Genomic DNA, 18,860 nt, shown 5'->3' on the forward strand with positions numbered 1-18,860 from the left:
CTGTTCAGCTACATGACTGTTTTGTTTTTCGTAGTGACTGTGTGCGCTACCTCCGTAGACAAAAAAATGGTTCAAATCGCTCTGAGCACTATGGGACGTAACATCTGATGTCATCAGTCCCCTAGAACTTATAACTACTTAAACCTAGCCAACCTAAGGACATCACACACATCCATGCCCGAGGAAAGATTCGAACCTGCGACAGTATCGGTCGCGCGGTTAAAGACTGAAGCGCCTAGAACCACTGGGCCACAACGGCCGGTTCTCCGTAGACAAAACGAAGTGGTGTAATATAGGGTCTACATTTGGTTGTATGATATTCTACTTGTTGCGGGGGTTGTGTGTAAATGTTTTTGTTTGCGTTTGCCTGTAGTGTTGGATTTCTTGTGAACTTATGTTCAAGGACGTCGTTATATTTCTCTGGACTATCTCGCAGTATTTCGTCTTCCACGTCGTCAACTCGTAAAAGAAGACCAGCCTGGAAGATGGCCCAATCACGCATGTGATGTTTCAGGTGCCTGGAAACCTCATATTCAACAGCACCCTGCATGCACATATCGTCTATATAGTCGGTAATGCTGAAGTAGCTACACTGTATTGTCTCCCAGAACTGAGGCATTACATTAGTAGCGGTATCTGCATTTGGGGGTTGTAATATCCCCATGTGTTGCGTCCAGACAACGGCTCACTGCCAGCCTCTCATCCTAGTCGTCGGCGATTTGTACCTTTGCCTGTTTGTGTTATTAGTTGCGTCTGTTCCTGTGTGTGCTACGGGGGTGGGTTTCTGACAGTTATGGTGGCACTCCTTATTAATGTGTGTATGTACGTTGTACAGAACATCGTATTCGGTGCGATCTGTTTGTTTTTCTTAGAGTTGTTTATATGTAGGACAGTCTGCTCCCCCCCCCCCTCCCCCTCGCCCTGCCTTATCGCATGTTCTGTTTCTGTATTCGCATGGTATACAGCCTACAGGATTCTCCTGCCTGCATTCTGATTTTTTGTCACCCAGTTTTTCACATCTTCCACATACTGGATCTTTGTCGCAACGCTTCGATGGGTGACCGAAACCCCAACTGTTAAAACATTTTTGTATAGCAACAAAGTCGTTGATGTACAAATATTCAAAATGAAAAAAACTATCTTTTTGAAGCAGCTATAATCGTACTCTTGGCGGCACTCCTAGAATATTGTTTACTGTCCTTTTGCCTTTTGGTCCTGTTTCAAATTTTATTTTAACCTCGTTATCGAACTCGTCTTTAGTAACATGTTCACTCAGGTTTAATTTGTAGAGCTCTTCTAACAATTCCTGATCAGTTAAATATGTTGAGACATGGTGCGCTGCCAGCAGGCTTCTCAACTTGTTGGGTTCTTCAAACCTAATGTCCTTAAGCTATGTTGTTTTTTCTATTATCTTTTTCTTGTCTACTTGTGGCTCTGTTTCAATTATTACGGTGTTTGCTGTTGACCTGATTGATTTTATTTTTAATTTTTCTTGCTTGGAATTAATTGTCTTACTGATGGTTCCTCTAATGGTTCTCGCATCTTGGTTGGTTTCTGATATAAGGAAAAGTGTGCTGGACTGTTTAGCTTTTGTTTGTTGAATGCGTTCCTGTACTTTGCTTTTAGATTTCGCTATCGGTCCGGCAGCCGCAACCGCTGCAAATGAAAGTGAGAGGGGTTTATTTTCTGACTTTAGTCTCTGATTTTCGGATTTGAGTCCCGCTATATCTTGTTCCAGGCGCTGAGTACGTTCCTGGGCATCTGGTGCGTTTGCAACAGCTAGTTCTTTCCTGAGTCTGGCTTTTTCAGTCCTGAGCTCTTCATTTTGTCCATAAAGCCTCGCTTGACCTAGTGCCAGTGGCCAAATTTGGCCTCTAACCGGCGATGTAATTATGGTTGACGCCTTTTTTTTGCTTTAGTTCATTCTGGAACTTCTTTAAGATCTCATCTTCAGCGCTTATCATTTTAGTTTCCATTTTATTTCTTTTGGGAATTAACTCACGCTGGATACCACTCGTCTTATTGCCCCTGTGCTCTTGCCCATCGGATTCGCGTCACTGTTTCGACGTCCTCCGAATGATGTGTAGTTCACATTGATTCCTGGAGCGCGTTCGGCATTTTCGAAAGTATCAGCGGCTGCCGCCAACGTGGACCAGGTTGTTTGCTCCAGTGTCCGAGTGTACTCGCGGACGTGGAGCTTTATTTAGTTAAAAGCCGATGCACACGTCCCAAATGCTTCACAGACTGAGGCAAAGAAAGCGCGCACCGGACGAAATTTGATGTACGGCAGCCGATTCCTAAATTCTCGATTCGTTGCGCATGTAGATTGTCTCTAAACCGAGTGCAACCAATTCCGTTAAGCGCAGTACACTCTGTGATTTATTCCACAGTGTGCCGCGCTGTTACTCGGTAACGCCAGCAAATATGAGCTACACGCCAGTTGACACTACCTGCAGCCAGCTTCACGTAGACGGCGCCCGCCGTGTCGGCCGCTGCTGTCTGGGACGCCTCACGCAACGAACAGCTGTGGCTCGCACAGTCAGCCCGCTGCACTCCGCGCCGTCAGCAGAAAGCCCAACGCCTCGCAGCCCACAGAGAATGCAATGGCTTCCCGTTTCGCTGACGAAACTTGCCACACGACACGCAAGAATACATTCACTATCACAGAAAAGAAAGACCTCTCACTGTCAAGCTACGGTCTCCGAACTAGTCTTTAATAAGTAACGTGACAGATTACACCTTTAGCTATCCACTTTGAAACGTGCACTGCACTTCGACCACATTTTCCCACCACCAACAAGTGGAGCGCTCGCCGAACACGTCCGCACGCCATGCCACTCGCCACAGTTCATTGATACTCAATTTCACCGAGATTAATTCACATACGGAATCCGTGATAACCTTGTTAGATTTTATCGAATTATTTACTACTACAAACTGGCCGCCACCATTGGCGACTAACCTATCCTTACGATAAATATTCCAATCTGAACTTAGTATTTCGTTGTCATTGACGTCTGATTTCAACCAGCTTTTTCTTCCCAATATTACGAGGGCAGTTCAATAAGTAATGCAACACATTTTTTTCTGAAACAGGGGTTGTTTTATTCAGCATTGAAATACACCAGGTTATTCCCCAATCTTTTAGCTACACAACACTATTTTTAACGTAATCTCCATTCAATGCTACGGCCTTACGCCAACTTGAAATGAGGGCCTGTATGCCTGCACGGTACCATTCCACTGGTCGATGTCGGAGCCAACGTCGTACTGCATCAATAACTTCTTCATCATCCGCGTAGTGCCTCCCACGGATTGCGTCCTTCATTGGGCCAAACATATGGAAATCCGACGGTGCGAGATCGGGGCTGTAGGGTGCATGAGGAAGAACAGTCCACTGAAGTTTTGTGAACTCCTCTCGGGTGCGAAGACTTGTGTGAGGTCTTGCGTTGTCATGAAGAAGGAGAAGTTCGTTCAAATTTTTGTGCCTACGAACACGCTGAATTGGTTTCTTCAATTTCTGAAGAGTAGCACAATACACTTCAGAGTTGATCGTTTGACCATGGGGAAGGACATCGAACAGAATAACCCCTTCAGCGTCCCAGAAGACTGTAACCATGACTTTACCGGCATGGGTATGGCTTTAAACTTTTTCTTGGTAGGGGAGTGGGTGTGGCGCCACTCCATTGATTGCCGTTTTGTTTCAGGTTCGAAGTGATGAACCCATGTTTCATCGCCTGTAACAATCTTTGACAAGAAATTGTCACCCTCAGCCACATGACGAGCAAGCAATTCCGCACAGATGGTTCTCCTTTGCTCTTTATGGTGTTCGGTTAGACAACGAGGGACCCAGCGGGAACAAACCTTTGAATATCCCAACTGGTGAACAATTGTGACAGCACTACCAACAGAGATGTCAAGTTGAGCACTGAGTTGTTTGATGGTGATCCGTCGATCATCTCGAACGAGTGTGTTCGCACGCTCCGCCATTGCAGGAGTCACAGCTGTGCACGGCCGGCCCGCACGCGGGAGATCAGACAGTCTTGCTTGACCTTGCGGCGATGATGACACACGCTTTGCCCAACGACTCACCGTGCTTTTGTCCACTGCCAGATCACCGTAGACATTCTGCAAGTGCCTATGAATATCTGAGATGCCCTGGTTTTCCGCCAAAAGAAACTCGATCACTGCCCGTTATTTGCAACGCACATCCGTTACAGACGCCATTTTAACAGCTCCGTACAGCGCTGCCACCAGTCGGAAGTCAATGAAACTATACGAGACGAAGCGGGAATGTTTGAAAATATTCCACAAGAAATTTCCGGTTTTTTCAACCAAAATTGGCCGAGAAAAAAAATGTGTTGCATTACTTATTGAACTGCCCTCGTATGTGTGCATTATAACCTTCAGTAAGCGATACGAATTCTGGGATCTTTCCTTGGATGCTCCTGCTGTTCACTAAAGTCATATTAATCATTTCTGTCTCTGGTTTGGGAGGACCAAGATTCTCCGAGGTCGCTGTGGCCGTTTTAACAAGCAAATCATCTTTGATACCAAGGAAGGGGTTCTGTAACCTAAAAAATCCCCATGTGCACGCCACACGTACTACGCTACGCTACTTGCCGCTTCCTGAGTGTAGTGCACGCCTGAACTATTAAGGGGAACCCTACAGTTCTGCCCCCGATGGCGGAGGTCGATAAATTCGCATCCGATACCGTCGCAGAGTCGTCTTAGCCTCTCGCTTACATCTTTCACTCTGCTCCAAATCAGAAGACCGCGATCAACCTGGGTACGATGCTACAAATAGACAGCGTAGCCTGCACCCTGCATTCGTTGCTATTTGCCTTCACCAAATCAGCCAGCTGCCGCAAGGAGCCGACGATGGCGTCATTCGTGACGACATGTGCCACTACATGCAGCCATTTGCACACAGTGCGCTCGATAGCCGCCGTCCGGGCCTCCTCCACATCATGGATGAGACCACCCGGCAAACATACCGAATGTACACTATGTAAGTAGGCTATGTAAGTAGGCTGTTTATGTTTTCTTATTGGCAACGTTACGTAGCGCTCTGTATGAAAATCACTGGCTGTGCTGTGTGCAGTCTGTGGCTAGTTTGCATTGTTGTCTGCCATTGTAGTGTTGGGCAGCGGCAGCTGGATGTGAACAGCGCGTAGCGTTGCGCAGTTGGAGGTGAGCCGCCAGCAGTGGTGGATGTGGGGAGAGAAATGGCGGAGACTTGAAATTTGTAAGACTGGATGGCATATATATTATGATTATTAAGGTAAATACATTGTTTGTTCTCTATTAAAATCTTTCAATTGCTAACTATCCCTATCAGTAGTTAGTGCCTTCCGTAGTTTGAATCTTTTATTTAGCTGGCAGTAGTGGCGCTCGCTGTATTGCAGTAGTTCGAGTAACCAAGATTTATGTGAGGTAAGCGATTTGTGAAACGCATAGGTTAATGTTAGTCAGGGCCATTCTTTTGTAGGGATTTTTGAAAGTCAGATTGCGTTGTGCTAAAAATATTGCGTGTCAGTTTAAGCACAATCATGTATAAATGTTCAAAGGGGACGTTTCAACTAAAATTTTTCCCGACCTACTTGCTATCTCCCTGATGGGCTCCATCACCCGCCTAACGTTGGAGTTCCCAATGAAAAGCTTTGCTACCCTCTGTAGTTGTCCAGACTTGGCAGGAAACTCGAACGCTGGCCCGACAGGAAAGGCATCCCCTGCTGGTTCAGAGTTACATAAACACGGGGTAGCACCTCGTAGCTGTTGCTAAGCCGCTGGGAGCCAGCCGCACGTCCTGCTCCCTTTTTCGCCTTCCGCCCAGTGACACGCGGACCCACCACTGTCTGCCACCCACTCGCGAATGAGGACGGACCGCTCAGATGTTGCGTATCAGGAGCCGCAGCGAAGTCAGAATCACCAGATGATCCCAGTGGCACCATGGGTGTCGTAGGTCTCTTCACTGGCGCCCCAACGTCATCGCAACTTCGAGCATTAGCTAGAAGCTTTTCGACGGTAGCCAACGCAGCTTCCAACTGTTTACGGATAGCAGCCAATTCTCCTTGTGTCCGCTCACAACAAGCACAGTCCCTAGCCATATCGCACTGTGTATAAAATACATATGAGGTCTCAAATGGCGCTACCGAGTTAGAAAATATACCAAAGGAGAATAAACTAACACAAAAGTTGGTGTGCAGATTTCTCACTGAACTCTGAGACCGCAAGTAAATTTCTCTACTGAAGTTGATGTATTTAGAGATACCTGTTATTAGAAACCCTGTTTGCCAAAAAGTTACTGCACAAAATAAAAATTCAAACTGGAATGCAGTGATTTAAACTGTTTGCTGTTTACTAGCACAAAATTAAAACTTAGTGGCGTGACGGAGTTTCTGGTGACGGAAAAATTTCCACTAGAAAGCCGTCCTACACAAGAATATTCACAAGACTTGCGCAAAAACAAAAACAACGATTAATTTTCTAACCACTAGTTCACACAGTACAATACATACGTATAGTTCACTTCTTTGCATATATGACGAAATGTCACCGTTGGTTCTCGGCGTTTTCTCCTTGTCTGTAACGCGTTCCTTTTCAATTTCCCTCTTCGCGCTCTGCTGTTTCCTTACCCTAGCGAGAGGGCACTGTGTGGTTGCTGCGGCCGGCTGCCTGCCGTGTTTCCGGGACAGCGTCGGTGGGGAGGAAGAACTCTTGATGGCGGACGTCTGGGAGCGTACAGGACGCCACGCCGTTTTGTTGATGGTTTGGTGTGACTCGTGTCATGTGTGATGCATCGTTAAAGCCTTGACAGTAGCCAATGTTACTGGTAGATCCAAGGGGATGAGGCCATGTTGTGCATTAAAACTCCTATGCTACAGATGTCATCGGAGTTAAAGTAAGACGTTTTGACCATTATTTGCGTCATTTACAAGCAACTGGGGATTCCGGCGCCTGCAGTAATTCGGCGAAGATTATTTGTTTCATCGGTGTGTAAATGACTGAACAAGGAGCAGTTTATTTACTGCTCACCTTATGTTCGTGTTCAGCGTGAGCTGCTTGCGACTGTTGACTTGACTCTCACCTTCGTCTGTTGGTTTTAAGCGCATTGTCAAATACTGAATCCAAGTAGTGACTTCCAATTAATTAACTGGATTCTTTCTTTCCTCGTCACGACACCTGTTAAATGGCAAGGTAGAATTGTAGACCTTAACTTGCTACCTCATTTGCGTGGCATCGATAACAGAGACTAACCTGTTAACTACTTAAGGCATGTGGTAAACAAAGGTATTTAAGTACATTGTTCTAAAATATTATCTTAAATGTGTCAATGATTTATGTTCCGCTAGTTGATTCTGGGGTATGAGCGGAAGTGTTGGCACGTCTGCCGTGTAAGAGAATCCTGCTAGTTTTCATTGTTTTGGAAATTTTAATTGAGATAATTGAGGGAGAAACTAGTGTGCTTTTGTCCTGCCTTGGGTAAAGGCTATATTTGGGCTCTAGTATTTCTACTGCAAGCTGCAATATCATCCTGTTATATAAGAAACTATCAGCCTCGATTGCGGTAATGAAACCAATTTACCTAGGTTTCAGCCCAAGTAATTGAGCCTTTTTCAGGAGATTATCCTGATTCTATAATATGTCTACGAGGGCATGGTCTAGAAATAAAACTAAAACGGCCTGAATAGGAGTCGTCACATTTTAAAAATGCGGCACTTAGGTACTAAGTCACCACCAAGACTTAAGCTCCGGCAAGCGCCTCGTCTCCATGGACGCCGTGCGCTGGGCGGTATTGGTTGAATCTTAATTTTTTTTTGTTACTTTTGAGCTGCTCTTAATGTCGTATTGTAAAGAAAGTAACTCACTGGAGGTTAACTGTCACCGTACGGAGTTGTGGACGGTGAACTTTCCTGTTATTCACCTTAATGTTCAAGTCAGTGTATAAACTTGCTAATTATTTTCCCTTTAAGTGGAGTTTGCCTGCCTTGATGTTATAAGTGACTGTTTCATAACCGGTTCTTTAAAGCGCCTACGCGCATATTTATATTTATGGGATAACTTAAATTGTGTTCGCCTGTTGAACTTTAACTAAAGTGCAGAAAACGGATCCGGTGTTTATTATTGTTCTAGCGCTGTTATCTGTCAAGTGTAACGCGCGACATTTTATTGGTCTGTTATCAAGTGTTACAATAAAAGCAAATAGCAGTGAAGTGATGCGCTATTTCAGTTGTTCCCGTGATTTCCTACCTCCGCATATAATATTTGTTTGATATAAGACTGATTAAGCCTTTGTTAAAATGTTGGAAGGAGGTGCTCATGTCTCACGTGAACAAAAAAACAAAGACTAAATTAATTTTCAGTTTATCACACAAGTGCTGCTGTTGCTACTCTGCTACGCGTCCTCTCGGTTCGGCGGCTACATCTACATCTACATGGCTACTCTGCAATTCACACTTAAGTTCCTGGCAGAGGCTTGTCGCTACACTTGATTTTGCAGTTACTCCTAGTGCAGGTTGTTTCATGGTGGGGGTGGCACTGACTATACAAAAATCTTACAGAAACATACAGTAGCAGTCACATATGCACATCAGATATGGTTTGCCTAATGTGTGGCCAAAACTAAAATGGAACATTTATTACAATTTTATTATAATGCGTATGGAAATAACTATTTATTTAGGATGAAATTTTTGCGGCACAACACTATACAAGATAAGTGACTCATTTATTGAATCCATAGATATTGTAAAAACAGATGTACATATACATATGCATATGTAAACATATAGGTATGTATGCACATATGTATGTATGTTCAACACCTCCAGCTAAAGTGCTCGACTCACTTGAACCAAATTTGCTACAGATATCTCTTATGGTTTGAAGACAATCGCTGTGAGGGTAGGAACCATCAAGGAGGTGGAAGCGGGGTTAATAAGTAGTGTAGCTCACGAGACTTGAATTTATAGGAATTATTCGTCCAGTATTTGAGAATGTGAACAGTTAGAGACTTGCAACTGACTTTACTCACAATTTCAAGCTTTTGTGAACGTTCTCGACTCTGAAAAGCCTCACAAAATGATGGGAGGTAAAAACTTTATCACTTACTACAACCTCGCTGTTTACCCGTTAAAGCTATCGTATGAGGAATGTCGTTTTGATTTATTATTTCTTTACTACTAACTGAGTTGATGACACATTTTACAGACGTATACACGTATACCACTGATTGAACGTGCAAACTGATATCATTGTACGACACACACTTCAAGAGGTATGACTCGTAAACTCTGAGCGTGTGCAAAATAGTCACATCATGCATGTCGTTAATTACTTTTCTGCTCATCCGCAAAAGATTGAGCAGACAGTACGTACATATGCCGCTGAATGAACCTACAAACTTGTTTCATTGTACGACGCACAGTACATGAGATATAACGTCATGAACACTGAGATGCATGAATGCGTGAAAAACTGCCGCATCATGCATGACGTTTTAATTTATTGTGTCTTTACCACTAACCCGACTCGCAACATAATTTAGACAGCACCCAAATATACCAACGAATGTAGTTGCTAAGTTGTATCAGTGTACAACACATGGTTCAGGATATATAAAGTCATATAGACCGAGCTGCCTGAAAACGTAACTGCAGGACGAAATTCGCTACCGGTACAGGTGAAATATGTATAAAAATGTGTGCAAAATATGTTAAATACGTGTGAAATAAATCTCACTAGCGCGTACTCTGCAAAGCGATGGGAAATAATCTCCTCTTAAACTCCTTGCTTTCAGTCACGCTTGTATCTGGAAAGAAACAGTGTGGGAGCAAGAACCAGCAACCTCCTACTGGGATGAGGGTGATAATGTGGAGACAAAAGGGGGAGGAAGACATGGAAACAGATAGGAGGAATGAGGAGATGGAAATGGACAATGAAGGGAAAGGGAGTTGAGGAAAAGGGAGAGGGGGTTGAGGAGGTGGAGAGAGGAAGGAAGGAGGAGGAGATGGAAAGATGGAGGGGAAGAGGCAATGGACTGAGCGAAGGTGGAGGGGAGATAGAGGGTAGAGTAGGAGATGGATGGAAAGATGGTGAAGGAGAAGAGAACAGAGGAAGGGAAGAGTAGGTGGACAAAGAGAGATGGAAGGAGATGGACAAACAGAGGGCAGCAAAGGAGTTAGATTGAGAAAGGAAAAAGGAGGAGATGGACCGAGAGAGAAGAAGAGGAAATAAACAGAGAATGGAAAGGATATGGGAAGAGAGAAATGGGAGGAGGAGATTAACAGAGAGAGGCGAGGAGAAGATGGACAGAGAGGGGGGAGATGGAGGTAAGGAGACTGACGAAGAGATGAAGAGGTAGGAGGAGATGGAATAAGAGGGGGAAGTGAATATGGACAGAGGGGAAGGAGTAAATGGACTGATAGGATCAGGAGGAGCAGATGGACAGAGAGATGAGGGAGGAGGATATAGTCAGAGAAGTGGGGGATGGAGAAGGTGGACAGAGGGAGGGATGAGAAGGAGAGGGACGGGGAGGAAGGAGGAGAAGATGGAAAAAGAGAGATGGCAGGAGGAAGTGGACTAATGCAATAAATACATTCCAGGACCACAACTCAGTTAATAGTAAATTAAATTCTATGCAATGATACACATTTAGCAATGCTTGCAGCCCTTCAGAAAGAGTGCTGCGAAATTTGTGCACTACAAGTTACTGACGATGAGACGTGGTTTTACTGTTTCGTGCCAGAAACTTAATAACAATAAAAGTGTTGAGTGGTAGCTATGGTTCTACAACGAAGGGACAAGGTCGATTTCATCTACTGGAGGTGTCATGACATGAGTTATCCTGGCATGCCAAAACAATTTTATCTTATTGTTTATCTGGCAAAATTAAAACAATAGCTCTCGAATATTGGTCTTGTGGACCAACTTCAACCAACTACACGCTAGAGGACTCATTGGTCTTTATAAAAAGCAAGTCATGATCCTTTAAGACCAGAAAAACCTGCGGAAATTGGATTTTTACCTCACTGATGAAGCAACGGCAGCTGTAGATAGAAATTTTGCTGATCATTCTGAGTGACACAAGTGACAGTTCTGCCTTGCAGGAAGTTGTATTAAAGGGCATTGACCAACAAGGGACCCAAGTGTATTTTTTCCCTAACAAGACTTTTACTGTTAGCGGGAAAGTTCACCTTGTATCGATGTTGGAGCATGGTTGTTACGAAAATCTGTGCCGGTCCGTGTGAGAAACATCATGTTGATTGGGTTACCGACAATAGAAGTGGAACAGATACTCACCTTTAGCTTCTGGCCGGTCTCGCCCGTGACTAGCTGCAGTGCCACGTCCGGACAAGAGTGGCCTTCACGGTCTTGGTGAGCAGGACCCAGGGCATCGCTCTCCCACGCAGCGGAGGCTGCGTGTGCGTAGCTGGCGGCGACCGGTGCCTGCGTCACGCGTCCGTTCGTGACCACGCCCGTCGCTTTGCCCCCTTCCTGGACACGCAATGCCAGTCGCCCTTTAGTACCTCAGTCGACAGTCTGGCATTTAACTATTGTCGAGACGGTATAAGGAGACTCCTGACAGCTCACAGTGCTATTGCCAGTTTTCGACAGCAAAGCATTAACGGCTGCAAACGAAAACAGTAGACGTCTATAGAGCTGTGAAACACTGAGGCGTTGGCATAGAAAACTAAAAACCAAACTCCTCCAGAGCAGGCCATTAAGGTCCAAAGCCACCGACCGGCCGCCGTGTCACCCTCAGTCCACAGGCGTCACTGGATGCGGATATGCAGGGGCATGTGGTCAGCACACCGCTCTCCCGGCCGTATGTCAGTTTCCGAGACCGGAGCCGCTACTTCTCAATCAAGTAGCTCCTCAGTTTGCCTCATGAGGGCTGAGTATACCCCGCTTGCCAACAGCGCTCGGTAGACCGGATGGTCACCCATCCAAGTGGTATCCAAGCCCGACAGCGCTTAACTTCTGTGATCTGATGGGAACCGGTGTTACCACTGCGGCAAAGTTGTTGGTCGTTGGCATAGAGATGTCTACAAAATTGCGTTAAGTTACTGGTTGAGGTAGGCCAGTAAAGCTGCCTCCCTGGCCCACTGCAACTGTCAGGGACCAAGTTATGTCGACTCAGTTACAGGCTTTACTACACAATAGAGGTCGCCCGGTAATACTATTAGGTTGGTGTACAGTTTCGTAGCGTTTTTCTTTTTATGTCGGCATGCTGTCGCTGAATAATAACATAAATAGGAAATGCAGGGAAACAAAGGTGAAATGTCTGCATGAAAAATGCGAAGAAGACGAAAAAAATGTTATTGTCGGACGGACTGAATCAGCTTACAGGAAAGTCAAAACAACCCTAGGTGGAATTAAAAGCAAGAGCGGCAACTTTAAGAGTGCAATGGGAATCCCACTGCTAAATGCAGAGGAGAGAGCCTGTAGATGGAAAGAGTACAACGAAGGCCTCTTGGGGTGGTGGGGGGGGGGGTGGGGGGGATGGGGAGGAGGGGGAGACTTGCCTGATGTGATGGAAGAAGAAACAGGAGTCTATAAAAAAAGAGATGAGGTATTCCTGCCTAAGAGGAGTTATTGATATTGTCGCAGAAGAAGCCAAGTGATGCAGTGGTTACGCTAATAGAATGCTGCATGGAGGGTCATGGGTTTAAAACTCACCTGAAGTGAAAAATTTTAATTTCTATATTCGGTTCGAGTACATTCTACAAGTATCCACAAATGACAAGAATCATTTTACTGGAACGTTCTGCAGCTGTATATATACCGTATGTGTTCTGGCTGGAGGCAGTTTGCTCCGCGCTCTTGTATGTGCAAGTGGTGAATAAACCTTCGTTAAGTGATGTTAGTGTTCTTCATTCATCTACTTACACCTTCCTCTACGTGAAAATATGAAACATAGGCCCTAATTTGCGGAAGAAATTTCTGAGAATGTACGTCTGGAGCACAGGATTGTATGGTATATGGTAGTGAAACATGGACTTTGGGACAACCGGAACAGAAGATACTCGAAGCATTTGAGATGTGGTTCTAAAGACGAATGATGAAAATTAGGTGCACTGAAAAGGTAAGGAATGAGGAGGTTCAGCGCTGACTCGGAGAGGCAAGGAAAATATGGGAAATATTGACAAGGAGAAGGGACGGGATGGTAGTTCAAATGGTTCAAATGGCTCTGAGCACTATGGGACTTAACTACTGAGGTCATCAGTCCCCTAGAACTTAGAACTACTTAAACCTAACTAACCTAAGGACATCACACACATCCATGCCCGAGGCAGGATTCGAACCTGCGACCGTAGCGGTCACGCGGTTCCAAACTGACGCGCTTAGAACCGCACGGTCACACCGGCCGGCCGATGGGATGGTAGGACATCTATTAAGATATAATGGAGTAACTTGCATGGTACTAGCAGTTGCAGAGGGAAAAAACTGTAGAGGAAGACAGAGATTGGAATACATCCAGCAAATAAATGAGGATGTAGGTTGCAAGTGCTTCTCTGAGATGAAGAGGTTAGCACAGGAGAGGAATTCCTGGCGGGCTGCATCAAACCAGTCAGAAGACTGCTGACTCAAAAAAAAAGAGGTGCGGTTGCTGTGCGTTTATTTATAGTTTGTCGTTTTCAATTAGTAGTTCAATGTTGCTATTCGAGTTTACATATTCTCAATTTGTCATCTGGATTTAATGAACGGAACTGTGGACGTTAGAAAATATAGTGCCAACTAGAGAATTCTGTTTGAGTTGAGTAGTCGATTGACAGTAGCGGAGACAGCCAGAAACATTTGCACCGTGTACGGCGATAACGTCATTGAACCGAATACGGCAAGGAAATGATTATTTCGTTTTAAGAAGGATCGTTTTGACATTAGTGACTCTCCACGTTTAGGAAGTTTAGGAAGACCTTCGTTGTTTGATGGACGTCGGTTAACGCATTAACTCACAATGATTCACGTCATTCTACTCGAGAACTGACAAATGTAATGAACGGCGATAATACACCATCCTGCTACATTTGCATGCATGGGGAAGATTCAAAAATGGGGTATGGGTCCCCCATGCTCTAAACCAAAATCACAAAAGTCGGCGGGTGGCTACATGTGCATTTCAGATTGATCGTCATCAAATGGCTCGTGAACAAAACCGACCATTCCTATCCTCTATCGTTACTGGTGAGAGACTGAGACTTTATGCTAACATAAGGAAAATAAAGGAATGGCTGAATCCAAACAAAGCGGCAACTAGCCGTACAAAGAACTGCGTTGTCGACAAACGATAATGTTGTCAAAGTGATGGAACAGCGAAGGTGTGGTGTACTACGAATTGCTTCCCCAAAGTGTAGCCATCACTGCTGGCATTTACTGTCGACAACTGAGACGTCTTGCAGACGCAATCCAAGAACAACGCCCAGGAAGACTGCGTTGAGTGAAGCTACTCCACGATAAAGTCTGCCCGCATTCTGGTATACTAACAAAAAATACTATATACGAATTGCGTTGGCTAGTCATTCCGCACCTGATCTTGCGCCTTAAGGTTTTCACCTTTTCCGCACTCTATCGAGCTACAATCACAGAACTTCCTTTCTGGATGAAAATGCGCTCCGAACATCGCTAGACGAGTTATTCGCCTCAAAACTACATCATTTCTACAGTCGCGGAATCGAACAGCTAGCCCAGCGTTGGCGGACTACCGTAAACAGTGCAGGAGAATATATTATGTATGGCCAAAATCTCTGTTACGTGTATCTGCTGTGTTTATAAAACGTACGGAAACATGCTAGCAACTTATGCACCAACTTAATACAAAATAGAGAACATTTAATTTGTAGCACGTAGACATTCATACAGGACTCCAAAATTTCTAAGTTTCCCGTTATTATCTTTTCAACTGCAACTAAGAGGAAAGGGCGTTTTTCAGAGAAATGAGCACAGACTTTAGCACTCCACTAAAAACGAAACTGATCTACACATCTTGAAATACAGTAACAGTTTACATCAAAATCTAACATCGGAAGAAAATAATAACATACAAAATCCTATAGTGGAAGACCAAAACACGATACATAAAAGAACAGCACTTCAGAAGAACACATCCTATGTGTGCGTCCGCACACACACACACACACACACACACACACACACACAGACACCGCACACACACACACACACACACACACACACACACACACACACACAGACACACACATTACTGGCCATTAAAATTGCTACATCAAGAAGAAATGCAGGTGATAAACGGGTATTCATTGGAAAAATATATTCTACTAGAATTAACGTGTGATTACATTTTCACGCAATTTGGGTGCATACAACCTGAGAAATCAGTACCCAGAACAAGTAACTCTGGCGGTAATAACGGCCTCGATACGCCTGGGCATTGAGTCAAACAGAGTTTGGCTGCCCATGCAGCTTCAACACGATACCACAGATCATCAAGAGAAGTGACTGGCGTATTGTGACGGGCCATTTGCTCGGTCACCATTGACCAGACGTTTTCAATTGGTGAGAGGTCTGGAGAATTTGCTGGCCAGGGGAGCAGTCGAACATTTTCTGTATCCAGAAAGGCCCGCACAGGACCTGCAGCATGCGGTCGTGCATTATCCTGCTGAAATGTAGGGTTCCGCACGCATCGAATGAAGTGTAGAGCCATGGGTCGGAACACATCTGAAATGTAACGTCCACTGTTCGAAGTGCCGTCAATGCGAACAAGAGGTGACCGAGACGTGTAACCAATGGCATCCCATACCATCACGCCGGGTGATACGCCAGTATGGCGATGACGAATACACGCTTCCAATGTGCGTTCACCGCGATGTCGCCAAACACGGATGCGACCGTCGTGATGCTCTAAACAGACCCTGGATTCATCCGAAAAAATTATGTTTTGTAATTCGTGCACACAGGTTGGTCGTTGAGTACACCATTGCAGGCGCTCCTGTCTGTGATGCAGCGTCAAGGGTAACGGCAGCCATGGTCTCCGAGCTGCTAGTCCATGCTGCTGCAAACGTCGTCGAACTGTTCGCGCAGATGGTTGTTGTCTTGCAAACGTCCCCATCTGTTGACTCAGGGATGTAGACGTGGCTGCACGATCCGTTACAGCCATGCGGATAAGATGCCTGGCATCTCCACTGCTAGTGATACGAGGCCGTTGGGATCCAGCACGGCGTTCCGTATTGCCCTCCTGAACCCATCGATTCCATATCCTGCTAACAGTTATTGGATCTCGACCAACGCGAGCAGCAATGTCGCGATACGATAAACCGCAATCGCGATAATCTACAATCCGACCTTTATCAAAGTCGGAAACGTGATGCTACGCATTTCTCATCCTTACACGAGGCATCACAACAACGTTTCACCAGGCAACGCCGGTCAACTGCTGTTTGTGTGTGAGAAATGTGTTGGAAACTTTCCTCATGGCAGCACCTTGTAGGTGTCTTCACCGGCGCCAACCTTGTATGAATTCTCTGAAAAGCTAATCATTTGCATATCACAGCATCTTGTTCCTGTCGGTTAAATTTCGCGTCTGCAAAACATCATCTTCGTGGTGTAGTAATTTCAATGGCCAGCGGTGTATTTCCCTACCCCATCACACTCAGAGACGTAGGTAATGAACAGAAGTCATCAGAACTCCTGTTACATTTTTTAAAGCCTTCTCACAATGAGTGATACATTCTCGCGACACACGCGAAACAGCAATGTTTTGAGTTACGACCAAAGTGTAACAGTAATGTCTTTCCGTGTTTAAAAACAACTACAAGCCTGACAACGAACGTGAGTACATCACAGATAACTAAGAGCCTAGTGCACACCAGATCACGTCCACAACACCACCTGCACTTCACGCCTCGCTCCAGCCAGCGGTAAACCGGTTAGTATCCCGGTAGCGGAAAAAATTTTCACTGCCGCTATTTTGCCGGCAAGGGGAGGAGCGATGGTGGCTTGAAGTTCCTAATCGCTATACTTTGTGCCAATGTCCTAGTTCAATTACGAAACGTGAAGTGACAGTATGTGACACTGTTGACGAACGTTAAGCTCGGCGGCCACTTTGGTGCTACATGCGAGGAACATGTTATGTGCCGGCACCGGATTCCACTCACTCCAGTCTCTCGTCATCCTAAAACACAAACGTTACAATACATTCCACACACAGACATACAATACATACAAGTCGTATTACAAATATTATAATGGAGCTTACTTCAAAGAAACAAACAAAATCCATCGCAATTCACAATAGTATAACACTGACGTATGTAATTTCACTTTTTCATAGTAGTGAAAAGCAGCCTTTCATACAGTTGCATAACACATGCTGTGTGCTGAAGAAACGGCAACAAAACTCTGAAAATACGCCGGAAATAACGCAAACAAATGTAGAAGCCATAATATGACAAAGTAAATAAGGTATTAGAAAACTACTGACACATTACAATATCTGGAACCAAATGGAACACATGTAATACCGTTTTATAACGTTTACAACTACGTTAATTTTACATTTAAGAATTAAAAACTCACTGATGGAAGCGCTATTGTCGCTGAAACCAGTTTAGGGAACAAAATGAATAAAACAAACATTTTCTGCACAAAGACAGACCCGCAATCGCATATTGATGTTTTTATGCAAGCACGTACAAACGGAAGAGTTTTAAGGTAAAATGATTGTTTACTACATTGTACGATGTGCAACTACGTAGTTGATGTTAGACGATAGCCTAAAGTAGAGACGGAATTTTTCTTGGCACATCCTCATGTGTTATTTTCCTTCACTAATATTAACAATTTTATCTGAAATACATAAATTTTTATGCATGTATAGTTCTACGTGTATATTTTCTGCTGTATGATTACTATGCCCGGACGGGTTGTGTAACATCAGAGAAAGCGACACCTGAAGGGAAATGCAATGAGGGAAAGACATACAGGATTAGAGCGACTCAAGGAGTAACAACTAGGTAAAAGTAGAATAAAGAAGTGTGTTAGCAAGTGATAAAAGTCGTTGAGATTCTGAAAGCTATTTCTGAGCAAAGCGCAGCTGCTGTGTGAGGAAAAGAAGAAGGAAAAATGTACCTTTTTAAATGGATTACGATGAGTGATAATTAATCAATGAAAAATACTTTTGGTGTAGCATGGCTCATCCAATGGTTTTCATAAACATCTACACGATTATTCAGAAGTTAACAATTAAGTGTATTGGAAGAGGGTTCATCGAAACACATTCAAGCTGTTTGTCTATCGATCCACTCTCGAACATGGTGCGGGAAAAAACATCACATAATTTTTATTTTTTATTAATTTGTGGTAACGTCTTACGGAACCAAACTGCTGAGGTCATCGATCCCTAATCGTACGCACTATTTAATCTAACTTAAACTAATTTACGCTAAGGACAACACACACACCCAACCCCGAGGAAGGAGTCGAACCTTCGACGGAGGGCGCCGGGTGGACCGTGACAAGACGCCTTAGACCGAACGGCTACCCTGTGCGGCCATAAATCCTTCCGTGCGAACTCTGATTTCACTTATTGTGTTCTGATGGTAATTTCTCTCTATGCAGGTGCGTGCCAACAAAATATTATCTCATTCGGAGGAGAAAGTTGACTGAAATTTAATGAGGAGAGCCCTCTGCAACGAAAAACGCTTGCCAACCGATTTCACGTGTCGTATCCATGGCACTGTCTCCCCACTTCACGACAGCAGAAAAAGAGCTGCTCTTCTTTGAACTTTTTTTAAGTCCTCCATCAATCTTATCTGATGCGTATCCCACAAAGTGCAGCAATAGACTCCAGTAGAGGATGGAACAGCGCAGTATACACCTAC

The 18,860-nt window shown here is 44.5% G+C and overlaps 1 protein-coding gene across 1 annotated transcript in view; it reads right to left on the minus strand.

Moving 5' to 3' along the window:
* Positions 1–18,860, minus strand: part of LOC126176166 (membrane-bound alkaline phosphatase-like) — a 167,067-nt gene that overhangs the window by 92,491 nt on the left and 55,716 nt on the right. The window contains exon 3 of the mRNA XM_049923308.1: positions 11,305–11,499. Coding sequence (XP_049779265.1) covers positions 11,305–11,499 — 195 coding nt within the window. The remainder of the gene's footprint in view (positions 1–11,304; positions 11,500–18,860) is intronic.

This window comes from Schistocerca cancellata, chromosome 3, assembly GCF_023864275.1.
Source record: "Schistocerca cancellata isolate TAMUIC-IGC-003103 chromosome 3, iqSchCanc2.1, whole genome shotgun sequence".
NCBI classification, from domain to species: domain Eukaryota; kingdom Metazoa; phylum Arthropoda; class Insecta; order Orthoptera; family Acrididae; genus Schistocerca; species Schistocerca cancellata.